The sequence below is a fragment of the Ambystoma mexicanum genome, chromosome 1q (assembly GCF_040938575.1).
Source record: "Ambystoma mexicanum isolate Mex_15411 chromosome 1q, UKY_AmexF1_1, whole genome shotgun sequence".
Lineage (NCBI taxonomy): Eukaryota > Metazoa > Chordata > Amphibia > Caudata > Ambystomatidae > Ambystoma > Ambystoma mexicanum.
The window spans coordinates 1,198,344,928-1,198,370,383 of NC_090922.1; the positions used below are offsets into that span (position 1 = coordinate 1,198,344,928).

The following is a 25,456-nucleotide window of genomic DNA, read 5'->3' on the forward strand; positions in this document are numbered from 1 at the left end:
AAGAGAAAAAGCTGTCAGAGGTAACAGGGAGTACGAACTTGGAACGCCGTGAAGTAAATCGCGTGTGAACCGACAAGAAGTACAGATTTCACCCACTCGCTCTCCACGAAAAGCACGTACAAGGAAATGGCGTTCTACACGTACCTTTTAAACATGCCCACACGTCCAGCGTCACTTCCGCGTGTGCACGCTAAGGCCCCATCCTCCAATTACACGCGCTGACACTCTGACGTGCAGTCATTGGACGTGTAACATGCACCCGAGTACAGGGAAACGCGCACGCATGTCACATACGCGCTGTTGGCCTTTGGGCCAATGAATTTGCGTACGTGTGCTGACGCGCTTACGCGCTGAGGCCCTTTCCTCGAATTACACGCAGACGTGCTGGATTTTCACATGCCAAATCACTCCGTATCAAGCTGGCCACGCGTAAGCACAAGGAAGACCACGCTCCTGCCCAGAAGACCGAATTACTGCCCCCCCAGAGCCCCGAGCACACTCCCACCTGCCATCTGCTGCTGCCTGATTGCCTGCTGCCCACGTGCCCTGCCAATTGCTGCCTGCACATTAGCCAGGGGTGCTGTTGCTGTGACCACCCCTGCTGGAACCGAAGACTCCCGACTGGCACCACTGACAACCCCCGGCCAGAGGGGCACCAGCTTCACTGCCACCGAAGTTGGTGTCCTGGTGGAGCAAGTCCTGGGGCAGTATGATGCCCTCTTCGGAAGTTTGCGCGCTGACCAGGAAGGACAGACTCGGATCTGGACGGACATCGTGACTGCCATCAACGCGGAGAGGGTGGCAGTCCGCGACTTCCAACATGCCAAGAAGCGCTGGGAGGACTTCAGGTCCAGGACCCTCAACAAGGCCCGGCGCCTCTTGAAGGCAGCGGATGCTAAGGGGCGCCGGGGCCACTTGTCGGAAGATCAGATGAGGGTCCTGGAACGCATATCCCCAGCACTCCACGTCCAGGTGCTTGAGAAGCAGACTCGTCTGGAGTCGAGCGGTAAGTGTACATGCATCATGATTGTAAGCTGTTCGTGTGGTGATGTGCCAGTAGTGTGCAGGTTGCACATCTGTTTGTATGGGGCCGAGTATGGGTGGGGGTGTACAGGGCCGTGATGCTAACACATGCGAGGGCTGTCATGTGTGAGACATGGATGGTGCTCGTGTGTGTAGGCTTGCATGCCAAATGCAGTTGTGTGGGCACACATGTTTGGATGAATGTGTATGTAAGTGGGCATGTTCGTGATGTCATGCATGTATGTTGTTTTCAGCTGCATGTATCAGCATTGTGTACATGTGCATGTGTGTATTTGACAAGGGTGCAACAGTGATGCAACATGGATGCATGTGACAGCGGGATGTGGAAGCCTGATTGGCAGATGTGACATGGATGCCCATCTGAACACTGCAACTGTTGGCAGAGGTGTACACATGCATGCAAGTGTGGTGGTGTGTGTGTGTGCATGTGTAGTGCACTTCCTGTGTTGCATGTGATGTCTGGCTCACCTTAGCCTGCTCATGCTGTTGTATGTGTATGGATGGTGCTGGCAGTTGCAATATGGCTGTGGTATGGCTCATGTGTGCAAGTTGAAATGACATGTGTGTTGGCGATTGTGATGTCATGTCTGAGTTTTGCCAATGCCACTCATGTACAACTGTCATGTGTGTATGTGTCCATTGTACAGTGCCCTGATGCCTGTGTTTTATTTCTCCCCGTCTGCAGCGTCAACTGATGAAGAGGGCGGAGAAGGTGCTGTGGAGCACAGCGGCGGGGATCGCACCGCCAGCCGGAGACGCAAGGCCCGGCTCCCCTCCCAGGTTGTGATCTTGTCAGGGAGTGAGGAGTCCAGTGCCGCGTCCCAGGCCACAGCTGCCGGGGGGAGGTCGAAGAGGCGGTCAGAGTTGGACTCCTCCGCAGCAGAAGGGGCAGCTGGGACCCCACAGGGCCCAACGGGGGAAGATGGCACAGAGTCATCCAGGTTGGTGGGGGGGGTTTGTTGGAGGAGGAGGCCATGCAAGCAACAGAGACGGGGTCTGGAGGTGGGGGATTCCACTGGTGCTAGTGGTGCAGTTCAGGACCAGGGACAGGAGGCAGAACAGGCCGCTGCGGAAGTGCCTGTGTGCAATCCTGTCCCTGATCCTGTCACTGCATCATCTTGCACCAGCAGGGATGCCTACGTCCAGACCCGTTTTCAGGCAGGGGATGAGCTCACAACTGGCCTTCCTCTGCCTGCGGACGTGGCTATCTGGGTCCGGGTTGAGCCTGTCCTGACTGGTGTGGCGTTGCGTCAACGGGCCATGCGAGGTGACGTGCAGTCTTTTCATGAGGAGACTGCACGTCATCTCGAATGGCTCATTGACCGCGTCGGCCTACTGGGACAGGTCACCCAGGCCGGATTCCTCCGTTTGATGGGGCTTGCTCAGACCCCCTCCTCAACTGGACCCCCTATGCGCCAGTCGTCCTCCGTGCCATCTTCCCACCCATTAGTCACCTGGGTGCCCTGTGGAGCTGCCTCTGACGGTGCGGCCAGGCTGGTGGAGAAGGCATCCATGCCACAGTCGGGAGTCGGACGTCCAGCAGGAGTGGCCACATCAACGACTGCACCCCAGCCAGTGGAGGATGTGCAGGCAGCAGGAGGCAGTCCACGGGCAGAGGCACAGCAGCAGCAATGAGGTGGGAGCCATGATGGCTCGGGGCCTTTGACATCGGAGGGGCAGGCATCGGCCAGAGGGCAGGAGGACCCAGGACTGGGAAGTGTCTTCCGTGTGGCAGCGGTTGGGCCACGCCATAGATGCTGAGCGGCAGCGGGCGGAAGAGGCACGGCTCACGATGGTCAGGGCGGAGAACTCCATGCGGAGGGCCCGGAGGCGGGCCGAGTGCCTCGAGGCAATCCGCAGGGAGTTGTAGGTGAAAATGTCAACGGCCCTGCGGACCCTCGGGGCCATGGAGGAGGACCGCCTCCGGGACATTGAGCAGGAGTTCGATGATGCCCTGGCCCGGAACATCCCAAACTAAGCCGTCGGACTAGCCCGCTGCCCTTGTAAATAGGTCTTTAGTTAGTGTTAGGTTTCCTTTGTTTTTGCATTTTTTTGGACCTTATGGACAATGGGCCACATTTTTGTATATAGTTTTTTTTTTTTTATTAGGTAGTGTTATTAGATAGGTTTCATTTCTTCTGTTGGGATCATGGACCCTGGATTGTTTATCTGTATATAGTTGACTGTTGGATTTTCAATTTTTTTTTTATGATTTCCCCATGGAGCAATGGTTTTCGATTTTAATTTTCCATTGGATTTACTTTTGTGGACTGTGACTTTAGACACCTTTCCTTTGGATTATGATTTGTGGTTTTGCATTATTTCACGGACATGCTGTGTTTTTTTTTTTTTTTTTAATTCCCATTTTTGTTTATTTTTGATTCAATTTATTCAATTTACGTTGCTTTTAATACATATATTTTTTTCAAACTTCAATGTGTAGTATCATCTCATTGGTTTCATGCATATCATGAGATATGGGTTTTGACATTCACTGACGCCCATTGGGTGTATGTGGGACATGTGTTCATTTCCAAACTTGCAATTGGGGTTCTATCATGTTATTGCCATTTCTAAGTGGGTGGATGCAATACTCGGGTGGGTGTTTGGCATTTGGAGGCTGACCATAAGGGCCAGGTATCTGGATTGTGATGACATGTTGGCTGGGGGACATGTGTGGGGGCCTGGTGGAGGGTGCCCCTGGATGCAGGGGGGTGGGGGTGCAGGGAGACATGAGTGGGGGCCTGGTGTTAGGTGCCCCTGACTGGTGGGGGGTGGGGGTGCTGGGAGACATGAGTGGGGGGCCTGTTGGAGGGTGCCCCTGGATGCTGGGGGTGCAGGGAGACATGAGTTGGACATGAATGGGGGCCTGGTGGAGGGTGCCCCTGGATGCTGGGGGTGGGGGTGCTGGGAGACATGAGTGGGGGGCCTGGTGGAGGGTGCCCCTGGGGGCTGGGGGTGCTGGGAGACATGAGTGGGGGGCCTGATAGAGGGTGCCCCTGACTGGTGGGGGGTGGGGGTGCTGGGAGACATGAGTGGTGGCCTGGTGGAGGGTGCCCCTGGGTGCTGGGGGTGCTGGGAAACATGAGTGTGGGCCTGGTGGAGGGTGCCCCACAGTGCTGGGGGGTGGGGGTGCAGGGGGACATGAGTTGGACATGTGTGGGGGCCTGGTGGAGGGTGCCCCTGGATGCTGGGGGGTGCAGGGAGACATGAGTTGGACATGTGTGGGGGCCTGCTGGCAGGTGCCCCACAGTGCTGGTGGGGGTGTGGGGGTGCTGGGAGACATGAGTGGGGGCCTGGTGGAGGGTGCCCCTGACTGGTGGGGGTGCTGGGAGACATGAGTGGGGGCCTGGTGGAGGGTGCCCCTGACTGGTGGGGGTGCTGGGAGACATGAGTGGGGGCCTGGTGGAGGGTGCCCCTGACTGGTGGGGGGTGGGGGTGCAGGGAGGCATGAGTGGGGGCCTGGTGGAGGGTACCCCTGGATGCTGGGGCGTGGGGGTGCAGGGAGGCATGAGTGGGGGCCTGGTGGAGGGTGCCCCTGACTGGTGGGTGGGGGTGCAGGGAGGCATGAGTGGTGGCCTGGTGGAGGGTGTCCCTGGATGCTGGATGCTGGGGGGTGGGGGTGCAGGGGGACATGCGTTGGTGGGCAGTAGTGCAAGGTGACATGTGGGTTGGCTGGGGGGCATGGGCATGGTGGATGGGCTGCCTGGGACATGCGCAGGGTAGTCCCCTGTGGTGTGGTCCACCTGCATGGGCCGTGGAGGGTGTAGAGGGAAAACCTGGAAGGACCCACACGGGCAATTCACATGTAATGCTCCCCGCGCACCCCTGAAATACACGTGCCCTGATGGAATCGCGTGTGATACTTCCCGCGCACCCCTGAAATACACGTGCCCTGATGGAATCGCGTGTGATACTTCCCGCGTACCACTGAAATCACGTGCCCTGATGGAATCGCGTGAGATACTTCCCGCGCACCCCTGGAATACACGTGCCCTGATGGAATCGCGTGTGATCCTTCCCGCGCACCACTGAAATACACGTACCCTGCTGCTTTTGCATGTGATACTTCCTGCGCACCCCTGGAATACACGTACCCTGATGGAATCACGTGTGATACTTCCCGCGCACCCCTGAAGTACACGTGCCCTGATGCTTTTGCGTGTGATACTTCCCGCGCACCCCTGAAATACACGTACCCTCCTGCTTTTGCGTGTGATACTTCCCGCGCACCCCTGGAATACACGTACCCAGGACAATCGCGTGTGAAACTTCCCGCGAACCACTGAAATACACGTTCCCCGCTTGGCATTTGCTGTTTGGCATCCCTGTGAACTGGTCCAGGGTTAGCACAGCCCTTTGCGATGATTTGGGAATTTTGAAGGCTTTTCCTTGCACGAGGGCGTTCTTGGGGGCGTAACTAGCGCTGCTGCAGGGTCGCTGCGCCACGGCTGGTTTTTGAGGCTAAAATCCATGAATACGCTGTGCGATGAAATGGATTTTATCGCACGCGGCTGGCGCAGTGTATTGCACGGGGACACTGTGCGCCAGCCGCGTGCGCCACTTTTGTGCGAAATTCTATGAATTACCCTGTGTATGTTTAATACACCACTAGGTCTTACTCACCTGGTATAGCTAAGGGTTATTGTGAATGTAGTGTTATTCATACTGTTGCATGAATTTGTGTTCCACTATTCAGAAACGTATCCTGGTAACAGGTTTGGTGTACAATGCAATTTCTTACCGCATAACTGACAGGGTCTAGTACCCTTGAGTTACTGAAAGTAATCTAAAAGTAACTTGTGCTTTTACTCCCCCTGAATAGGTTTGTTATATTCTAAATATGTATAATTGGGACTTACCTAAAATTACTGTTAGTTATTCTGACAAGTTTTATGCTTTGGTCTTTGTAACTTAAGCATTATGTTGTGTTTTTTATTCTGTATTTATGATTCTATGACAAAGTACTTGCCCCCAAACCCCCCAGATTTACCTTGGCCTGATTGAACTTATAATAAACCTTTATTTTTTTAAATAATACTTCTGGGTGTAAGTGTTTCTGTTGAACCATTTGTATGCTACATGTTCTTTGTACTTTCCTACAGCCCTCTTTCCATCCTGAGATGAGCCTGGCTGCTCTGTCTACGCTAGCAAATACTCTGGTGGTACAGCCTTATACTAAGAGTGGATTTTTGTACTGTCTCAGTTGTATGGCTTTATGAAGCCCCTAGTTGGACTTCAGAAAAGCTGTCCTAACGCCAAGCAAGGGCCAAGACTGGTTGTTTCTACCAGTCCAGGTGCTCCAAGCACTGAAGGGGCACGGGGGGTGTCGTCTTGAGGTCATACAGGGGATCAGGGCTTCAATGGAGTTGGTGCTGGTCAGTTGCATAGGTTGTCGTCATTTGGCTGCTGTACTTAGTACTGTCTCCAGCAATTAATCTGTCAAAAGCTAGAAACGAATTGGCATAGAGCACACCTATTTCGAATATGGTTAATATCTTGAAGTAATTGGAGGAGTGCGGGGGAGAAGATCAACCTTGACACTGGGTTGTATCAAACAATGTGAGAACAGCAGGTGTCCACAGTTTTGTCGAACACTCCCATCCCCTGCACACCCTATTGTTGTAATAACAACCAAACACTTGTATATTTTTGTGCGTTAAGAATATAAATGTATGTGCTGATGATCTCCGCGTCAAAAGGTTAAGAAAAAAGGTTGTTCAAAATCACAATTTAACATATATACACAATAGTAATTACACAAACAAATGTTTTGTAGTGATGAACTCAAGTAGTAACTATTACTCCATACTCTTATTTCAAAAACAATCCATCAGCATTCTATCGTGTCTCACAGGTAAACATTTGCACATTATGAATTCATATATAACATATAATTGTCCATCTTTCTCAGTTATGCATGGTGACAAAACTGGTTTTAAGTGCAATGCTCTTTATGCGTTTCGGGGAAAGCGTGTCCCCTCCTTCAGAAGATGTCTACCAATGTTTTCCTTTCACTGTATATCTACAAAATATAGTAAATAAAAGTATTTTAATAATCTTGACACTTAATAATGTATAACTGTCATAACTGGATGACTTATGTTCTATAATCACCTGATTATGTCATTCACTGTTCTTTGTTTTGGACCCTTGTACCTTCTTAGTTTATATGATAATGTCAGTCCTAAAGAATATAAAAAGACTATGTATAGTGGTGAAGATTCGATTAACACAGTGAACAGTCAGCCCACAACCACAACACTACATACGTCTCAGGAGGCCTCCACATCGAACGCACAACCAACTTCTTTTTTAGAAAAAAGGCAAAGAGACGAGGCATCAAGAAACCTAACACCAAGAAACAAACCGAACAGCTAGTTGTGAACATCTCAAAGAAATATCTGACGAGTGATCAAATAAACACACTAAATCTGGCCTTATCATTTGTACCTACCCAAAACTCAAATCTCTTTGAAGAAAAAATCAATCTACGTAAACTTGCACGTAAGATGAGACTTAAGGTGTTTTTTGACACCCAGACTGAAATGGACTCTATACGAAAAGAACATAAATATTTGGAGAGCAAACCCAAGAGCAGATTTGACCCACAAGTTAACAATCTAACCATTAAAATATTTGAAGAACAAGTTATCAAGGATTTGAAAAGAGTGAACTTGCAGAAGAAGACAAAGTGACGTCATTAAAGATCTAGCAGAGGACCGCAGCTTGACTTTGAAACCTGCTGCTAAGGGAGGCGGAATTGTCTTAATGGACACTACATACTATGACACCAAGATCAATGAACTACTTGAGGATGAAAATACATATATAAAAATTGACCAAGATCCCATTAAGGATATTACTGAAATGATGAAAAAATGTACTTGACCAAGCATTAGAAACAATTGGATCTCAGAAAAAAAAGATTCCTTACCAACGAATATCTGATCACACCCATCTTCTACGGATTACCCAAAATTCATAAAGAATTGCAAACACCACCTATGAGACCCATAGTGGCGGACACCAAGAACATCTTTAATCCGCTAGCAATCTATGTAGATGAAGCTCTACAACCAATAGTCCAAAGTAACCATACTTACCTGAAAGGCACCACAGACTTTCTTAACCATCTGAACACATTAACAACTATCAAAGAGGATGATGTATTAGTCTCTTTTGATGTACAAAGTCTGTATACATCTATTCAGCACCAGGATGGACTAGAGGCACTAGAGTGGTCACTACTGAACAATAACTGCGAAGCAAATAAAATGTTCATTTTGGAATTGAGTAAGATCATACTTGTCAATAGTTATTTCAGGAACAAATCACAGTTTTACCTATAAGCATCGGGCAGGTCAATGGGCTCCTCTATGGCCCCAGTGTATGCCAATCTATTTTCCATATAGAGAGCATACATATACTAAATGTGAATAAATGGAGAAAAAAAAACTTGATAACTTGGAAGAGATATATAGATGACCTTTTTGTCGTCTGGAGAGGAACAAAAGAAGAGTTGGGAACCTTTTTGAGCTCCATAAACCACATACTTAATCGTATCAAATTTACCTTGGAGGTAGGAGAACCTAAATTGCATTTCTTGGATGTGGAACTACAGATTGGACCAGGAGGAATAATCCTCATCAATATTTAACACAAACCCACAGAACAATAAATCTCTATTTGAGCCACCATCCTGACCACCTAAGGAACTATTTACCATATAGACAATTTTTACGGTTAAAAAGAATTACATTCGAAACAGCAACACTACAGCAAGAAAATCAATTGTTGGCTAAGAAATACAAAATGAGAGGCTATCCAATGGATATTGTCAAAGGCTAAAGACAAAGTCGACAAACTAGATAGGAAAGATCTCCTCATTACGAAGAACAAATCTAAAGCCATTCCTTTTCTCCACGCTCTGAGATATTCTGTACAAAGCCATCATATCACAAGAATAATCAAGAAGAACTGGAGCATTATTAAGATGGATCCGCAATTGGACAGATTATTCCCAAAACCTCTGGTAATTGCATACAAGAGAGGTAGGAATTTTAAAGACCAGCTAGTGAAATCAGAAAGGACAAAGGTCGACAAACAACACATTTTGAAAAAAGAGTAAAACAGGCACATATCCATGCCTGAACCGTTGCAACTGTAACAACGTAATGAAGTTATGTGAGACACCCGCACAATGGCAATAAGATTAGACTTAATGATTATACTACATGTGACACAAAATCAGTTATATATCGACTCCGCTGCCCCTGCGGCTTTTTCTATGTGGGAGAAATCATCAGAAATGCCAAGAAAAGATAAGCATAAGAGCAGTATACGCACCAATAACATCAAACCACCAGTAGCAAGACACTTTGCCCAAAACAAACATACCATAGCGCAACTCAAAGTGATGATTTTAGAAGTGGTCAAAAAATCACAAAGAGGAGGAGATCATGTTAGACACATGAGTCAGAGGTAACTTTCCTGGATTGAGAAACTTAACAGTTTATCTCCAAACGGAATGAAGGAGGAGTATAACTTGGGCTCCTTCTTGTAGAAGGATTAGCAGCTACTCAGTTTACATAATCGCACCATCTGTGGATTAAGCACATCTATTTCTAAGTACTTACTTGAAGAAATTACGACCAGGGAGTAGTATCCCTGATGCACATACTTGTCAGATTATGAAAGTACAATTGATTATTTCATTTGTTAAATAGATGCACATTGTCACCTTAGCACTATGTAACTGTGTCCTCCATATAGGTATATAACAGAGAATATACTGGTTACAGGCATGCTCATGAGCAGGCAGGAAGAAGACAAAAGGGAAAGCAAAAACAAGGTGGTACGGCCATCTTGGGGTGCCAGTCACCTTTTAATGGGTCTTTGCGCTAAATGCAAAAAGTACACGAGTAAAAAAAAAAGTATACAACACAGTAGAAAAATATCCGGTGCCACCAGCTCATCTCTTAGGCACATTGTGAAAATAACCAAACGCCCATTATACAAGGTTATAAGGATACAATTTGTCCTAACCACACTTCACTGTAAGGTAATGTGTGGAACTGTTACAGTACAAGAAATTCAGAGACCGTCTTGCCATACTGAGTCTTATGTACTAATCCTTTTCCCCATAGGAAGGTGAAAAAAGAGAAGGAAAATATATCTGTAGACTTTGCAGACCTCCAACAAGTCGGGTCTAAACAAAGAAAAAAAATGGTGTCGCATAGATGTGTACGGGAGAAAAGCAGTAACATCTTTCCTAACCGACATTGACTGCCATTATAGCTGTGCTGCATCCCCTCTCATGGCTGCTGGTTATCAGTGCTCTTCTTTGCTGGTTATCAGTGCTCTCTCCTCTGTCATCCCCTGGGGTGGTTTGGTGCTATATCCGCAATTGTGGGGCATAACTGGGTCTCACAAGGATGTGCCCATTGATTGTGTCCCGTTGACATCTGTAAGGGTTTCAGGAGAGTAAAATGTTCCTGACAAAGTGACTTATTTACCAGTTTGGATCCAGTGCACTTGAGCCAAAGAGCTATATATGGGTGACTTGCACATGTGTAACTTCATGAAGGTACACCAGCATAGTGTTGAATGCATAGAGTGGATAACTTTGAGATCGGTTCATAGGATTCGAAGTTTGCCTGCATAGGGTTAATTTGAGAATGTACAAAGCTGTGGGTGAAATGATACAGATTAAGTTATTACCTGCTAGCAATAAAATTGTAAACCTATTTATTATGAGAGGTATGCAATGGAAAACGCCTGTATAAAAAATGAGCATTTTAAGACCAAATGCTTCCTGCTTTTCCTTGACGCTGAGCACATTTAGATGGCCTTCATCATTGTGGCGGGAATCTGTGCTTGTCTTTACTTCCTGTTCCTGTGTTTCATGGTATTCCAGGTTTTCAGGAACATAAGTGGAAAAAGATCATCCCTGCCTGCAATGAGCAAGGCACGCAGACTTCACTACGAGGTAAACCATTATTGCATTTAAAGACTTTTTGCGGTCCACAGGGGCCCTAATCGTAGAGTTTTATTGAGATGCACCATTAAATACTGACTGTCCCGTGCATGGATTCCACTGTTGAAACTTCTCAGCCAGTGGTGCTATTGATGCAATATTAGAGCGCAGTTTGAAATGAGCAGATTTTTTAATGAGCAATATTTTAAATGATCATTAGCTTGCAATTTCACACTTTCCTTTTGCAAATTGTATAGCACTTTATACCAAAGCACTGAACATATTAAAATGGTCCATGAAATGCAAACATTAATAAAAAGAACAAAGTAGACCATTTAGGAGGAAAGATAATGAAGATACAGCAGGAGCGCATTCTAATGTAGCGGAGCCAGGAGAGCAAAGTAGCAAAAGCGTGACTAGGCACATGGAGAACGAAAGACAGTTAGAAGAAATTGGGACTGTGAAGAGAAACGAGTAAGATAGTAGGACACAAGAAGACTAAATGGCACAAGGTAATTGCAACACAAGCCCCCCCCCACAGTACCTTGAAAGTGAAGAAGAAATTGCAGCTGGCTTCCTTTAAGCAGCAACGTCGCAGACACTGAATCCTGCTCTGTGGTCCTGGTGATGAAGGGGGGGTACCTCTGGCGACCTTCTGCAGAAGCACTCTGGAGAAGGGGTTGGCAGCAATATATTCAGCTCACTCCAGTGGCTCTTCGTGGTTTTAGCATCTTTCTTCGCGCCAAGAAGAAACCAATATCGCTGGTCAATTTCTATTCGATTACTTGGTCCTGAACTCTGGTGATGGGACTTTTGGTGAAGAATTCCTGCATCTGTAGCTCCACACGGATGTCTGCAAAGTTTCAGCCGGATTCGATCTTCGCAAGACGATGCACTCTCAATGGTCCAGGTACCCCAGGTATTGGGATTCTGCAGCTCAGGAAAGTCACAAAGTCTGTGTATGGCCCAAAATCAAATTCTTGGGGCTAGTTAGTCCCACCAGCCTAAGGGAGGAAGTCATCTTTGGCGGGTCTTCCCTGTCGATGTGAAAACAGCATCAGCACAGCCGCAAGGCTTCACCACTGCTTTCCTGTTCCTGGAAGGTGCTGCTGGCATCTGTGCTGGTCTTCTGCTTCTGATTCCTTGTTCCATTGGTTGACTGTCTAGTCTACAAATCCTCGCCTTTTATGCTGGATCCCAGTCATTCACACTCCCAGAGCTGCCACTCACCTGGGGATTGGCTGTCCTGCAGAACAGCCAAGCACCCAGTTAGAAATGGTTTCAGCCAGGCAAAGGACAGTGAAGTTTCGGATCCTCCCTCACTTCCTGCCTCCCCTTACACGCTGGAACCTGGGTGGGCTTCAGGGCTGAAGCCAGGCAAAGGCAAAACTCGCAAAGGACTCACATCTATTCTAAAGGATAGAAGAAAAACCCAGAACGAATTGACAATCGTAAAATGATGAAATAAGAAGACTTGGAAAAATTGTCACCCATGGGTGCTGTACTGCAGCTGAGAAATCGGCCTGCTAGCAACTGGCACAAAAGATAGTAAAGAGTAACCACTGCCACCAGCCATTTATGTTACTTGGAACAAAGTTACAAAGGGAGTGGGAGAAGATGTTACAATGTAACCCCACAGCACGCCATATATGGTGGTGTGTGCTGGACCCACAAAAGAAAAGGTAAATAAGATAACTTTTATCGTACTATTTTTGGGAAATGTAGTTCTTGCAAGAAAATGTTTTTAAACATAAAGGGAAGTCTAAGGAACTTGTCAGTGACACTGCTCACAGGTTGCTGGGTTTCACAAAGCAAAAAGCAGATGCCTGTATTAAATTTATGGAGTCTAACAGACTCCATAAAACGGTGAAAATAGAAATCCCTGTCGGCGAAAAAGTTTGAATGAATGAGTGGTAAAAGGTTTCACTCACTCAGGACATTAAAATGAAAAAAAAGTCCTAAGTCCAGCGAAGTGCTGAGGGTCTCTCGTTGGGTAGAATTTTCAGTTGCTGTGCTAATTCCCTTTGACTGCGAGGAATGCTTAGAATAGTGAGCATAAAGAAGTTACACAAAGTAAAACAGTCTCTGTAGAATGGTGTGAGTGAAAGCCAATTTGGAAGCGAGGAGGCAGTGATTTGAAAGTAGTGGAAAGATGAAACCTGGGAATAAACCATACGCTCCAGAAGCTTTGTGAGGTAGGTGAGAAGGGATATGGGCCGAAAGTTGCAACAAAGGGAAGAGTCTAGAGAGGTTTTGGTTTTTTCCTATTGGGGAGATGGTAGTGTGTTTAAAGGAAGACTGGAAAACAGGTTGAGAGGTAAGAAGGCGATTAGTAAAGGAAGGAAAAGAGGATAGACTTAAGACTAAGAGAAGATGGAAGAGTGGCAGAAGTGGGGTTGAGGGGGGGGTGGTGCCTTAGTTGGTAATGTTGTAGTATCTGTTTACAAAAACAGGACAGGAGGACCATGCAGTCGAAGATGAAGGCAAAGAGGAAAACCAATTAGGGGGGAGAAATAGGTTTGATGGCCAAACGGAGAAGATGACCTCTGAGGAAATGTACGATGCCATATAGTCAGCAGAGAAAGGTTAAGAGAGAACCTGGCCCGGAAATGAGGTAAGCGAATGAAAGACAATGTTTGAAAAAGAAGAGGATGAGACTAGTTGGAGTGAAGATCAGACTAGTACGTTTGTTTAGCCGAGGGAAGGGCAGAATGAAGAGAAGAAAGTGAAAGAAACTGAAGGAGCATGGAATTTATGCTAGCAGCGTTCAGCCTTGCGGCGAGTGAGCTGCAGGGACCGAAGCTGCGGAGTAAGCCATGGCTGAGGGTGTTTTAGAGTAGGTGAGAAGAGAGCTGCAGGGTACAGAGTCACGGATAACGAAGGGGAGAGAGCGAGGAAGCGGCGTAGTCAGCAGAGGTAAAACTAAATTGGGTAATGAGAGGAGATGTCAAATACAAGAAGGGCTCGCTGGGAAAAAATTATTGGCAGGGGGAAACGAGTGTGTTAGGCAGAATTGCATGTAGTACCCTCAGGGACCACTACACACAATTAGGACTACAGGTGTTAGCCAAACCAACCTTTGGTACAAGTCTGCACCACACAGTTTTTGGTATCGAGCTGAGCAGCCAGGCTTATCTCAAGAGTGAATGTGAGCAGTACAAGTAGTTACACAGAGGACTTTCAATCACAGTGGTTCAAGTAGACCCTTATACTCAAGGTTTTTTGGTAAAACATTTATTAATTGATTACACAATCATTTAGAAAACATTTCATTAGAAGGAGGCAACTTAATATTCTAAACCAATACACTTCAATACAAAACAGGTTTGAGTATCCGCTCCCCTGAAATAGGAGCCAAATGGCAGTTCAGTACTTGGGAGTGAGCAAAAAGGCACAAGGTAAGAATAATAGCTCACATGTACTTATTAGACAGTGCAAATAGTTTCAGTTCATCCGAAGAGTTCAATTCAAGTCAATAGGCCAGGCCAAAGTCAATGGGCTAGTGTTCTGAATAGGAAAGAGCAGTTCTGGTATCAAACGGTAAAGTCTTTGCGAAAGTTCTCAAGTAGTTTAAGCAAAAAATAATAATTTGTTGGGTCACAAGCTGATTAGGCCTGCAAGTTGGGAAAGTTTCACAAACTTTCACTGTGAGTGCCGTTCTCTCAATCGGGTTGGCACAGTACCTTAGTATGAAGAAACAAATGCAGCTGGAGGTGTTGGTTCCTGGCAGTTCCTGCAGATCTCGCTGTTCCTGAGCCTCAGTCGTGGGGTTCCTGAGCCTCAGTCGTGGGGATAAGAGGGAGGGCGTCGGGGTACTACTGCACTGCATGGGATCGTCAAAAAAGCAAACAAGATGTAGTCCCTTCAGTTCCAGTAGCTGTAGATTAAAGCACACAAGCTGGTGTCCCTCTCCCTGGTTAATCCTAACAAGCCTTGAGGATGGTATCCAGGTGGCTTACGAGTGGATTGGTCCCACCAACTCAAAGGAAGAAGTCGTCCTTGAAGGGGCTTCTCTGTCAAGATGAACTTTGGCAATTCGGACCTGCAGCAGGGCTTCACCGGGCAAACCAATGGTCCAGGAGTTGCAGCAGCCATCCTCTTCCAGCTCGTCTTCGGTTCTTTTGTTCCAGTGGTCGACTCTGCTTTCCAGTCCAAGAGACTCTCCTTTTAAACAGCTCTCTCCCATTCATCCAAGCCTATCTGTCACTCACCCAGCAGGATGGCTGTCCTTGCCGGACAGTCAGCCAGCCGATCACACCAGAGTGCATTTGGGTCTCTTAGACTAAGCACGGGAGTTTCGGGCACCTCCCTCACTTCCTGCCCACCCCAGACACTCAGATGCCAGAGGCGGTCTTCAATCCTGAAGCACGCCGAAAGCATACGATCAAAGGGACCAAACCTGGTTTGGCGCGCAGAGACAAACACTAGGAGGACCTTTCCAAAAAGACCGGAACCTGTTTAAACAAAGGGGCTTAAGGTGCCATCTTGAAAAGCATGGCTCCTGTGATTTTTAGCTACCGGTGTTCGTGGTCAGGAAAAACCATGGCAGTTCGTTGTAAAACCACTGCCTTTTCAATAGGAAAGGGTAGCATTTGACTGCTACATAAGTATTTAGACACAGGGGATACTAGGTGACCCCTCCAGCACTCCATTGTAAGATGGTGTGTGCTGGGTCTAAAAATTTGGAAAGACTAGTAAAGTCAGTTTCACTTTACATTCTCTGGGCAACAGTAGTTTATCCCAGAGAAGGTATTTAAACCTTTGGGAATTCCAAAAAGACATCCCTGTGTCACTGCACTGAGGTTGCTGTGTAACACACATGAAAAGATGATGCCTATGGAGTAATCTAAAACTCCATAATCAAAGAACACAAGTGTAAAGCACACATCAAAATAAATGAGTGGGGGAAAAAAGGCTCACACTCTTTCCAGGTGAGAAAATCAAGTCCTCAAAAATCCAGCAAAGTTGCTGGGAGTCTCTAAGGTGAAGGGAATTAGCACATTTATGAGAATTCTCCCTAACGGAGGGTGGGAGCAGGAATAACAGAAAAAACTATGGTCGCAAGAATAGACTGGAAGAGCAGAAACCGAGTTGATCGACAGCGGGGGAAGAACAATTGGGTCCAGAGATGTTGGAGGATTCTCATTTCTGTCGGACCATTGTTTGTTTCTTTCATCGTTTATAATGCGCACCGGACCGGGAGGTATCGGGGCGCAGCAGTTCCAAGAATATGCAAAGCTTAAGTAGACCTGTTATAGTATATACATAGGAATAAAGCAGGTACAGGAAATGGATACAATGGGTACAATATACAGATACAGAGCCAAAAAGTGGATGATGCAGATATAATGCAGCTTCAGTTACATGGTTACACAGCAAGAGAGACACGATATATATATATATATATATATATATATATATATATATATATATATATATCTACAGACAGTGGTGATCGGAAAGGTACTTAACTAAGATAGGATGTAAAGGATACATATAGGTAACCTAGATTAAGTGGCTATAAAATAGCTGCCGGCACAGTATATACTGCCAGGCAGTCTCTGCTTATAAGGGCTTATGTATCCCTAGCTTTCAGCCAGTTTGAGATTAAGGGGGTAATTCATAGAATTTAGCACACAAGTGGCGCATGCGGCTGGCGCAAAGTGTGCGCGTGCGATTGTCTGCGACAGCCGTGTGCGCCAAAATCCATTTCCGCGCACATAGTATTCATGGATTTTAGTACCAAAACCAGCTGTGGCGCAGCGACCCTGCAGCAGTGCCAGTTACGCCCCCAAGAACGCCCCTCGAGCAGGGAAAAGCCATCAAAATCCCCAATCCAGCACAAAGGGCTGCGCTAACCCTGTACCAGTATACATGGCCGCCACACAGCACACGGCAAGCGGGGTACGTGTATTACTGGGGTGCGCGGGAAGTTTCACACGCGATTGGCCTTGTGCGAGTGGGGTACGTGTATAACTGGGGTTCGTGGGAAGTTTCACACGCGAATGGCCCTGTGCGAGGGTACAGTGGGGTACGTGTATAACTGGGGTTCGCGTGAAGTCTCGCATGCAATTTGAGCACGGTAAGTGTATTTCTGGGGTGCACAGGGAGTCCTACACGTGAATTGGCAGTGTGGGTCCTCCCAGGTGTTCCCTCTACACCCTCCACGGCCCCTGCAGGCAGCCCACACCACAGGGGACTACCCTGCACCCCTGGTCATGTCTCGCAGGCAGCCCATCCACCATGGGAATGCCCCCCAGCCAAGCCACATGTCAGCTTGCACTGCTGATCACCAGCTCATGTCCCCCTGAACCCCCCACCCTCCAGCAGTGCGGGGCACCTGCCAGCAGGCCCCCACTCATGTCCCCCTGCACACCCACCCCCTGCAGTGCGGGGCACCTGCCAGCAGGCCCCCACTCATGTCCCCCTGCACCCCCCCATCAGTGCGGGGCACCTGCCAGCAGGCCCCCACTCATGTCCCCCCTGCACCCCCACCCCCCTGCAGTGCGGGGCACCTGCCAGCAGGCCCCCACTCATGTCCCCCTGCACCCCCCACCCCCCTGCAGTGCGGGGCACCTGCCAGCAGGCCACCACTCATGTCCCCCTGCACCCCCAGCAGTGCGGGGCACCTGCCAGCAGGCCCCCACTCATGTCCCACTCATGTCCCCCTGCACCCCCCAGCAGTGCAGGGTACCTTCCAGCAGGCCCCCACTCATGTCCCCCTGCCCCCACGTCATGACAATCCTCAATCATGGCCCTTATGGCCAGCCTCCCCAGCCCAAAGACCCAAACAAGTATTGCATCCACCCACATAGAAAAGCCAATTACATGATACAACCCCAAAGGCAAGTATGTAAATTAACACATGTCCGTCTCACACACACACACACACACACACAATGGGTGCAAGTGAATGTGAAAACCCATATCATGACATGCATGAAACCAATGAGATAATACCACACATTGAAGTATGAAGAAAAAAATGTATTAAACACAACATGAATGTAATTTAAAAAAAACACAACAATGGGAATAATTGAAGAAAAGCTGCATGTCCGTAAAAGAATAAAAAACATGAAATCATAATCCAAAGAAATCCAAAAGAAATGGTCTCCAAAGTCATGTGTCCAGCAAAGCAAATCCAAGGGAAAAAAGAAAGTGAAATCCATTGCTCCATGATGAAAATAAAAAAATGAGAATAATCCAATGGTGAACTATGTACAAATGAACAATCCAGGGTCCATGAGCCCAACTGATGAAATTAAACCTACCAAAAATACTACCTAACTACCTAATAATAAAAAACTATATACAAAAACGTGGTGCATTGTCCAAGCGCAACCAAAATAAAAAAAAAGGAAAGGAAACCTAACACTAACTATATACAATGGCGGCGGGCAAGCCCTGCGGCTCACTCTGTGGTGGCCAGGGCATCATCGAACTCCATGTCGATGTCCCGGAGGCGGGCCTCTCCCCTGGCCCCAAGGTCTCGCTGGGAGGCACTCATGGCCTGTTCCAACTCCCTGCGAGTCGCCTCGAGGCACTCTGCCCGCCTCCACGCCCGACGCATGGAGAACTCCGCCCTGACCACGGTGAGCCACCCCTCTTCCGCCCGTCGCCGCTCTGCACCTATACGCTGGCCCAACCGCAGCCACACAGAAGACACATCCATTCCAGGGTCCTCCTGCCTTCTGGCCGATGCCTGCCCCCCTGATGCCGATGGCCCCGAGCCATCATTGCTCCCACCTAGAGCCTGCTGCTACTGTCCATGTGCCCTGTCCGATGATGCCTGCACATCCTCCATCAGCTGGTCTCCAGTTGTGGTGTCCACCCCTGCTGGACCGCCGACTCCCGACTGTGGCAGGGATGGGAGCTCCATCAAGTTGGCTGTGTTGGTCAGGCTAGGTCCACAGGGGGCCCTGGTGGAATCTGGGCCAGAATTACGGCAGGGAGAACGGCTGGCACATAGTCTCCACAGAGGAGGAGAGGTCCGCCAGAGTGCATGTCACGTGTAGGAACCCACCAACAAGGGCCCCTCCCAACAGTGCCATGTCGCAACGCTGCTCTTCGTGATGGTGTGCGTTCTCTGCCCAGGAAGAACGCACATCATCACGAATGTCACGCGTGCGCAACGCGACACCAATCAGGACGGAGTCCATACGTTCATGGGACCCCTTGTCCGCAGGTAGTGGAGAAGCAGATGACATGGCACTCCCCTACCCGCGGACGGGCCTGGGATGGGGCCTCCCTGCTGGTGCATGGTGGTGCAGTCACAGGGTCAAGGACAGGGGCATGCACAGGCCCCTCCGCAGTGACTTGTGCTGCCTCCTGACCCTGGCCCTAGACTGCACCACTTGCATCAGTGGTACTACCCCCACCAGGCCTCATGTGCAGCTCAGTAGCGGGCTCCTCCTCCTCTGTGGAGACCACCAACCTGGATGTCTCCGTACCGTCTTCCACCATTGCAAGCCCCTGTGGCAGCTCACCCGGCCCTTCCACCACAGCCGTAGTGGCAGATGCGGCACCAGCCCCCTCGCTCCCGGATGATGGCAAGTCCTGGGAGGGTGGCTGGGCCTTGCGTCGCCGCCCAGTGGAGGCATCCCCGCCGCTTGGCTCCACAGCGTCGTCTCCGCCCTCTTCTTAATTTGACGCTGCATAGAGGGAGACATAGAACACAAGCATCAGGGTACAGTACAATATTCCCCTAGACAGGAAGCAATAACACAGGAGTGGCAGTGTCTAACGTCACTTCCATCCTTTTTCCTCCACAACACATGGGTGAATGCACGCAGCACACATGCATAAACGGGCATGGCGCCTGCAATCAACATCAGCATCCATGTACAAGGGCCTCTATTAATCAAAATGTTGCCTTCAAACTCACATGCATCCTGGCTCACACTGATCCCAAGCACATACATCACCGGAGGGTCATGCATCATGCCTTGTACACCATAGACAGTGGATAGACAGTGCATACAACGGTGACTGCACTGCATGAGTGAATCTACACATCACGGACATGTCATGAATCCATGGCGTATCGAAGTCAGACACTTCTCAGACACACACACGTGCACCATACATGTACATGACAGCAGCACCCATCCCTCACACCCCCACCATGTGCAAGAACAGACACGGGCATGCTTTCATGTGTGCATTTGCCATATTGCTCCCCATGTAGCATTGGAACTCATGCACCCACCATGTGGTTCGCACATATTACCATGATGTCCCTGCACACACACATCCATGCATGGCCCATGTCACACATACAGGCAAGTATCAGACTACCAGCACACTGCAACATGCCCTGTCTCGCACACCAATGCTTGGCCACTTACCGCTCATCTCCAGACGGGTCTTCCTCTGAAGGATCTGGGCGTGGAGTGCTGGGCCTACGTGTTCCAGGACCCTCATCTGGATGGTACTCATGCTGGCGACCCCCCGAGGCAGGCATGGGTGGGCAACTGGGTCCTGGGTCCTGGGGCTGGGCTGTGGAGCGATGGTATCCCAGTCGGGAGTCTTCTGTTCCAGCAGGGGTGGACACAGCAACTGGAACCCTGGCTGACGTGCAGGCACCAAATAGGGCACGTGGGCAGCAGGCAGCAGCAGATGGCAGGTGGGAGTGTGCTCGGGGCTCTCGTGGGCTGGAAAATGGCCTTCAGGGCAGGAGCGTGGTCTTCCCTGTGTGTACGCGTGGCCAGCTTGATACAGAGTGAATTGGCACGTGAAAAAAGTGCACGTCAGTGTGAAATCCAAGGAAAGGCCCTTAGCGCGTCTGTGACGTATCGCGCACGGGCGTTGCCCTGGAACGGGTTGAAGATCTCACGTGGCTTTCCATTGCTCTGTACGTGCTTTTCGTGGGGTGCGGGCGTGTGTTTTCCAGCCGTTGGGGTTCACACGCTATTACTTCACAGCGGGTGGGTGTTTGCTATGCGTTCTTCTACACACAAGGCAGACGGTGAGTGGTATCCCGCTCGCCCAGGGCCAATCGCGTGTGAAACTTCCCGCGAAGCCCAGGAATACACGTACCCCACTCGCACAGGGCCAATCACGTGTAAAACTTCCCGCGCACCCCAGTAATACACGTACCCCACTCGCACAGGGCCCTTTCACGTGTAAAACTTCCCGCGCACCCCCGAAATACATGCACATGCTATTTTTCACACAGCGGGTGTCTGTGTTTGTCGCATACCCCTTTTTTTTTTTTTTACCGTCATACTGGCCTGCCTGTTGATCGCATATGTTTTTTTCGGGCTCCTGGCTGCCACACCGTACGTGTCATTTTTGCACGCACGTGGGCTACTGGGGGGCTCTTGTCTCTTTTTCTTTTTATGGGGTGCCTGTGTGTTGGGTGCATGTAATTTATCCTAGGGGGGCACAGTATGGGACATTCATCATAACTGTATATACGTGCTTTTTGTTTGTGCACACTTTTGTAATACGCAGGGACGCTACCGCCTGCCTTTGTGTGGCAGACGTGTTTAGGCCTGTGCGTGTCTTTGCCCGTGTGTGGGTTTGCCCTATTTGATTCCATGAATACCTGTGGTTCGCGTGCGTGTGGGCGTTCCGTGTACTTCCCAGCAGTACTTCCCCGGTTACGCCTTCTTTTTCTCACGTTGAATGTTGTTCCCCATTCCGCGTGTTACTCCCCGTGTCCCGCCCCCTTTTTGGTGTGTGCGCGGACGTTGTGCGCTTTCCCTGTGCGCGTCACACACAGCGTTTGAGCTGTTGCAATGACGTGTGCGCAACGCTCGGGTTTGGCGCACATCCCAAGGAAAACACGCGCAGGGACTTCCATGAAACGCACGCGTGCGCCTGTTTTTTCATGCTTGCGCCAAGATTTTCGGCGCACGTTTGTTCCATGAATCGGCCCCTAAGTCTGAACTTGCAGGAGGAGAGTGGTAGAGAATTACAGAGTTATGTGGTAAAATACAATTATTCTGGGATGGTGTTTTCCAGAGGATGGAGTTGGTTCTGGATCTCTCTATACCCAGAGAACCACTTGTTGCTGTGTTAGATTTACTGCCTTCAAATATTGGTTTAACTACAAGTAAACTGTTTTGGATATATAGAGCTCTTTTGCTAGCCAGGAAGCAGCTTTGGAAAAGTGATACCTCTCCTAACATTGATGACTGGCTGCAGAGTTTGTCCCTTTTGTCCAAGAGGGAGAAAATATTCTTTAAAGCAAAAGATCAGCTCGATAATTATGAGAGGATGTGGGGTGCATTTAATGATCTCTACGCTTAAAATAGTTGATCGTGTTCTAGGTTTCTTATTTTGCTTTGTTTTTGTTTTTTCATTTTCTTACTCCCTGTATTCAGTTCCCCTCTGTTACTTCTTAAAGATTTATTTAGGAAATTAGGGGTGAATAGGTATCACCTTGTGCATTTGAGATATTGCATTATGTTCTATTGCTTCTGTAAAGTTCTAAATGTATAAATAAAGTTTTGAAAAAAATAAAAGAATTAGAGTTGTGCCGTTCTGAGTTGGAAGCTGCCGGTTTGCTGTGGTTTGTTTTGTTGTAGCAGTTTAGTGAAGTTTGTGCGGATTGTTGTGTTGTAGGATTGTGGTTGTGTTTGGTTAGAGTTTGAGAGGTGTATGCGTAGGGGTGAAATTGTTAGTGGGTAGGTTAATTGGTATTGCTGTCTGGCAGAGAGCCATTGAATTTCCATATTCTCTCAAGGCGGTGTGCAGGAATATCTGTCTGTCCTGATCTGGACCCTCTGATAATCGCAGTCCCCGTCACACATGGCATCTAGTCACATTCATAACCTTACCAAACTTCGGCCTCGGCCACCTATTTGACACCTGTCTTTATGTGGGGCGGGCAGGCATTTGTGTGTCCTTCAAATTTGTCCCATAGAGCATTCCTAATCCAGTCGGTGTGCGGCGTTGACCAGCTAAGGATACTCCATCCATATGTGGCGGGTGGTTGGCATTCGTCTTATACAGTTGTTTTGCCAGCTATTCCCCTCAGCCCCTTCGAGACGCGGCACATGCCAACGCTTGCAATTGGGTCCAAGGGCGGCACCTGCCTTCATTCATATCTCCATTGTGGGTTTTTACCGGAGGCTGAAGCCTATTGCACCCATGGGTGCCCATTTTGTCAAAATGGCCCCGGTCTTCTTTTTTTCGCCATTTCTTGTTGGAAAGGTCCTTGAGATTTACTCTGCGCGCCAACCTAGGTTTGGTCCCTTTGTTCATTTTGTCTTTGGCGGGATTCACTGGTGAAGCCTGCCTCTGCCTCCAGCATGTCTGGCAGGCCAGGAAGCGAGGGAGATTCCCGAACTCCCTGTGCTTAGTCTCCATGGTTACAGGAATGCACCCAAAGGTGATTGGCTGGCTGTCCTTGTAGGACAGCCACCCTGCTGTGTGAGTGAAAGTAGGCTGGGAATGAATAGTAGAAACTTGCATAAAAGACACTGTCTTTTGCAAGGAAGGCAGAGTTGACCACTGGACGAAGGAACCGAAGAGAAGCTTGCTGCACCCTCCTGGACCATTGGGTTGCCCAGTGAAGCCCTGCAGCAGTGCTGAAGCTCCAAATTTTGAATCGACTAGAGAAGCCCGGAAAGGATGACTACTTCCCTTGGGTTGGTGGGGACCAACTGACCCCAAGACTAACTTGACTGGAATCCCTCTCCCTGCTGGCTGTACTTCGCTGCTGCTGGAACCGAGTGCCGGGGGACAGGAACACCAGAATCGAGTGCATTGTTTTTGAGCCAGACCCGAGCTCCAGGAAGTTCCTCTGGACTCCCTCGAAGCAGTACTAGCCAAGCCTGAGCCACCTCAACTGCTGGGACCCCAGAAGCAAGGAAAGTCCACAGGGCGTCCAAGAACTGAAGGGGTGCCATTTGTGAGTAGCTAAAACCGGGAAGTACAGCTGATATGAAGTGTGTGCATTGCTGCCGCCGACCTTCAAACCGTAGGGCGGGAGTCCACAGACGTCCTTCCTCTTGTCCCCATGACTGAGGCCCAGAAACAGGCTCTGCAGGACTACAATAGGAACAGAAGCCAGCTGGAACCTTTTCTTCAGACTCCAGGTACTGTGTTACTAGGGATACTTGCCTCTTGTGTGTAGCTTGCTTGGTCTCACTGGAGACCTGCATTCGCTACGCTTTGCATAGTCTTTGCTCTTCACAAGCCTCCCAGCTTGTGGCCCAATAGTGATTCTTTTACAACAAAACTCTTTAACATTGTGCAAGATTTATGTGAATCTTCAAAGATGTTTGCTTCTTTTATTCAAAGTCCTACAAGTGTGGGCGGAAAAGGTAGGGGATACTAGACTGTTTTCAGAGTGGCTTCAGGGCCTGTTTTTCTAGAGCCCATAATCTGCTCATTATGGACACATTAAGGAGCAAAGCGCTGAAACCTAACAACCCCCCTCTTTACGCCCATTATGTGGACTTTAGGGCAGCTTTCGACTCTGTTAATAGAAGCATTCTTTGGCGTAAACTTAAAGTGGTCCTGCCCTCCAGCCCTTATTTACTGTCTGGAGCTCCTTCACACACCCTTACACTACAGTACAGATCAGATTGGACAATGGATGCAATATGACATGTCCCATCATACAGTTGAGAGGTGTAAAGCAGGGGTGTGTAACTGCCCCCCCTTCCTCTATCTTATTTGTGTCTGATGTACCTGAATATCTGCGGGGAATTCGGAGCTGTCCTCCGAAGGTCGGCAAGACTCACTGTGTGATATTAGCATATGTTGATGCTTGTGGTCCTTGACCTTACCTTTGGTTGGCTTCATAGATCGGCAGAAAAGCTTTGGCAGTATGCAGAGGTGAACAAATTAGTTATTAATCGTAGTAAAACTGAAGTACTTCTGTTCACATCTGGTAAAGTAGCATGTCCCTGCATGCACCTTGGTATCTTTGAAATTAAGTATACTCACTCCTATAAGTATCATGGAGTGGAATTTGATGGTAGGGGGAACTACCTCCTATGCATCCACGGCCGCAAAGTAAAAGCTGGCCAACTAACGGCCTTGATCTATGTTTACTTATGATTAGAGTGGATATTCCATATGGGGTGCATGGCAACTCTATTTACAATGTTTTATACCAATGGTCACCTATGGTTTAGAATCATTGATCAATATGAACTTGGATAGGTTGCAGATCCTTGAGGGGGAAATTTTGGAGACGAATTTTGGGGCTGCCACAATGCATCCCTATGGCAATCCTTAAATTGGAGCTAGGGATTATCTCTCGAAGTCTATTGACATGTGTAAAAGAGCAGAGCTTTATATTAAGATCCAGAATAATCCCTCAAACCCTCTGAAGTGTGTGAAAGAAGACATGGGAATGACCAAGAAATCTGAAATGGAGAGGGACAGGGTTACTCTGAGTGAAGCAAGTGGTGGGACCCTACGGTGGGGACAGGACAATGAAAGTATCTTTCATCATCTTCAGAGCAG

At 48.5% G+C, this 25,456-nt stretch overlaps 1 protein-coding gene across 1 annotated transcript in view; it reads left to right on the plus strand.

Annotated features, from left to right (window-relative positions):
- Positions 1 to 25,456, plus strand: part of WLS (Wnt ligand secretion mediator) — a 255,794-nt gene that overhangs the window by 165,963 nt on the left and 64,375 nt on the right. Inside the window, exon 9 of the mRNA XM_069641933.1 lies at positions 10,892 to 11,035. Within this exon, the coding sequence (XP_069498034.1) occupies positions 10,892 to 11,035 (144 nt within the window). The remainder of the gene's footprint in view (positions 1 to 10,891; positions 11,036 to 25,456) is intronic.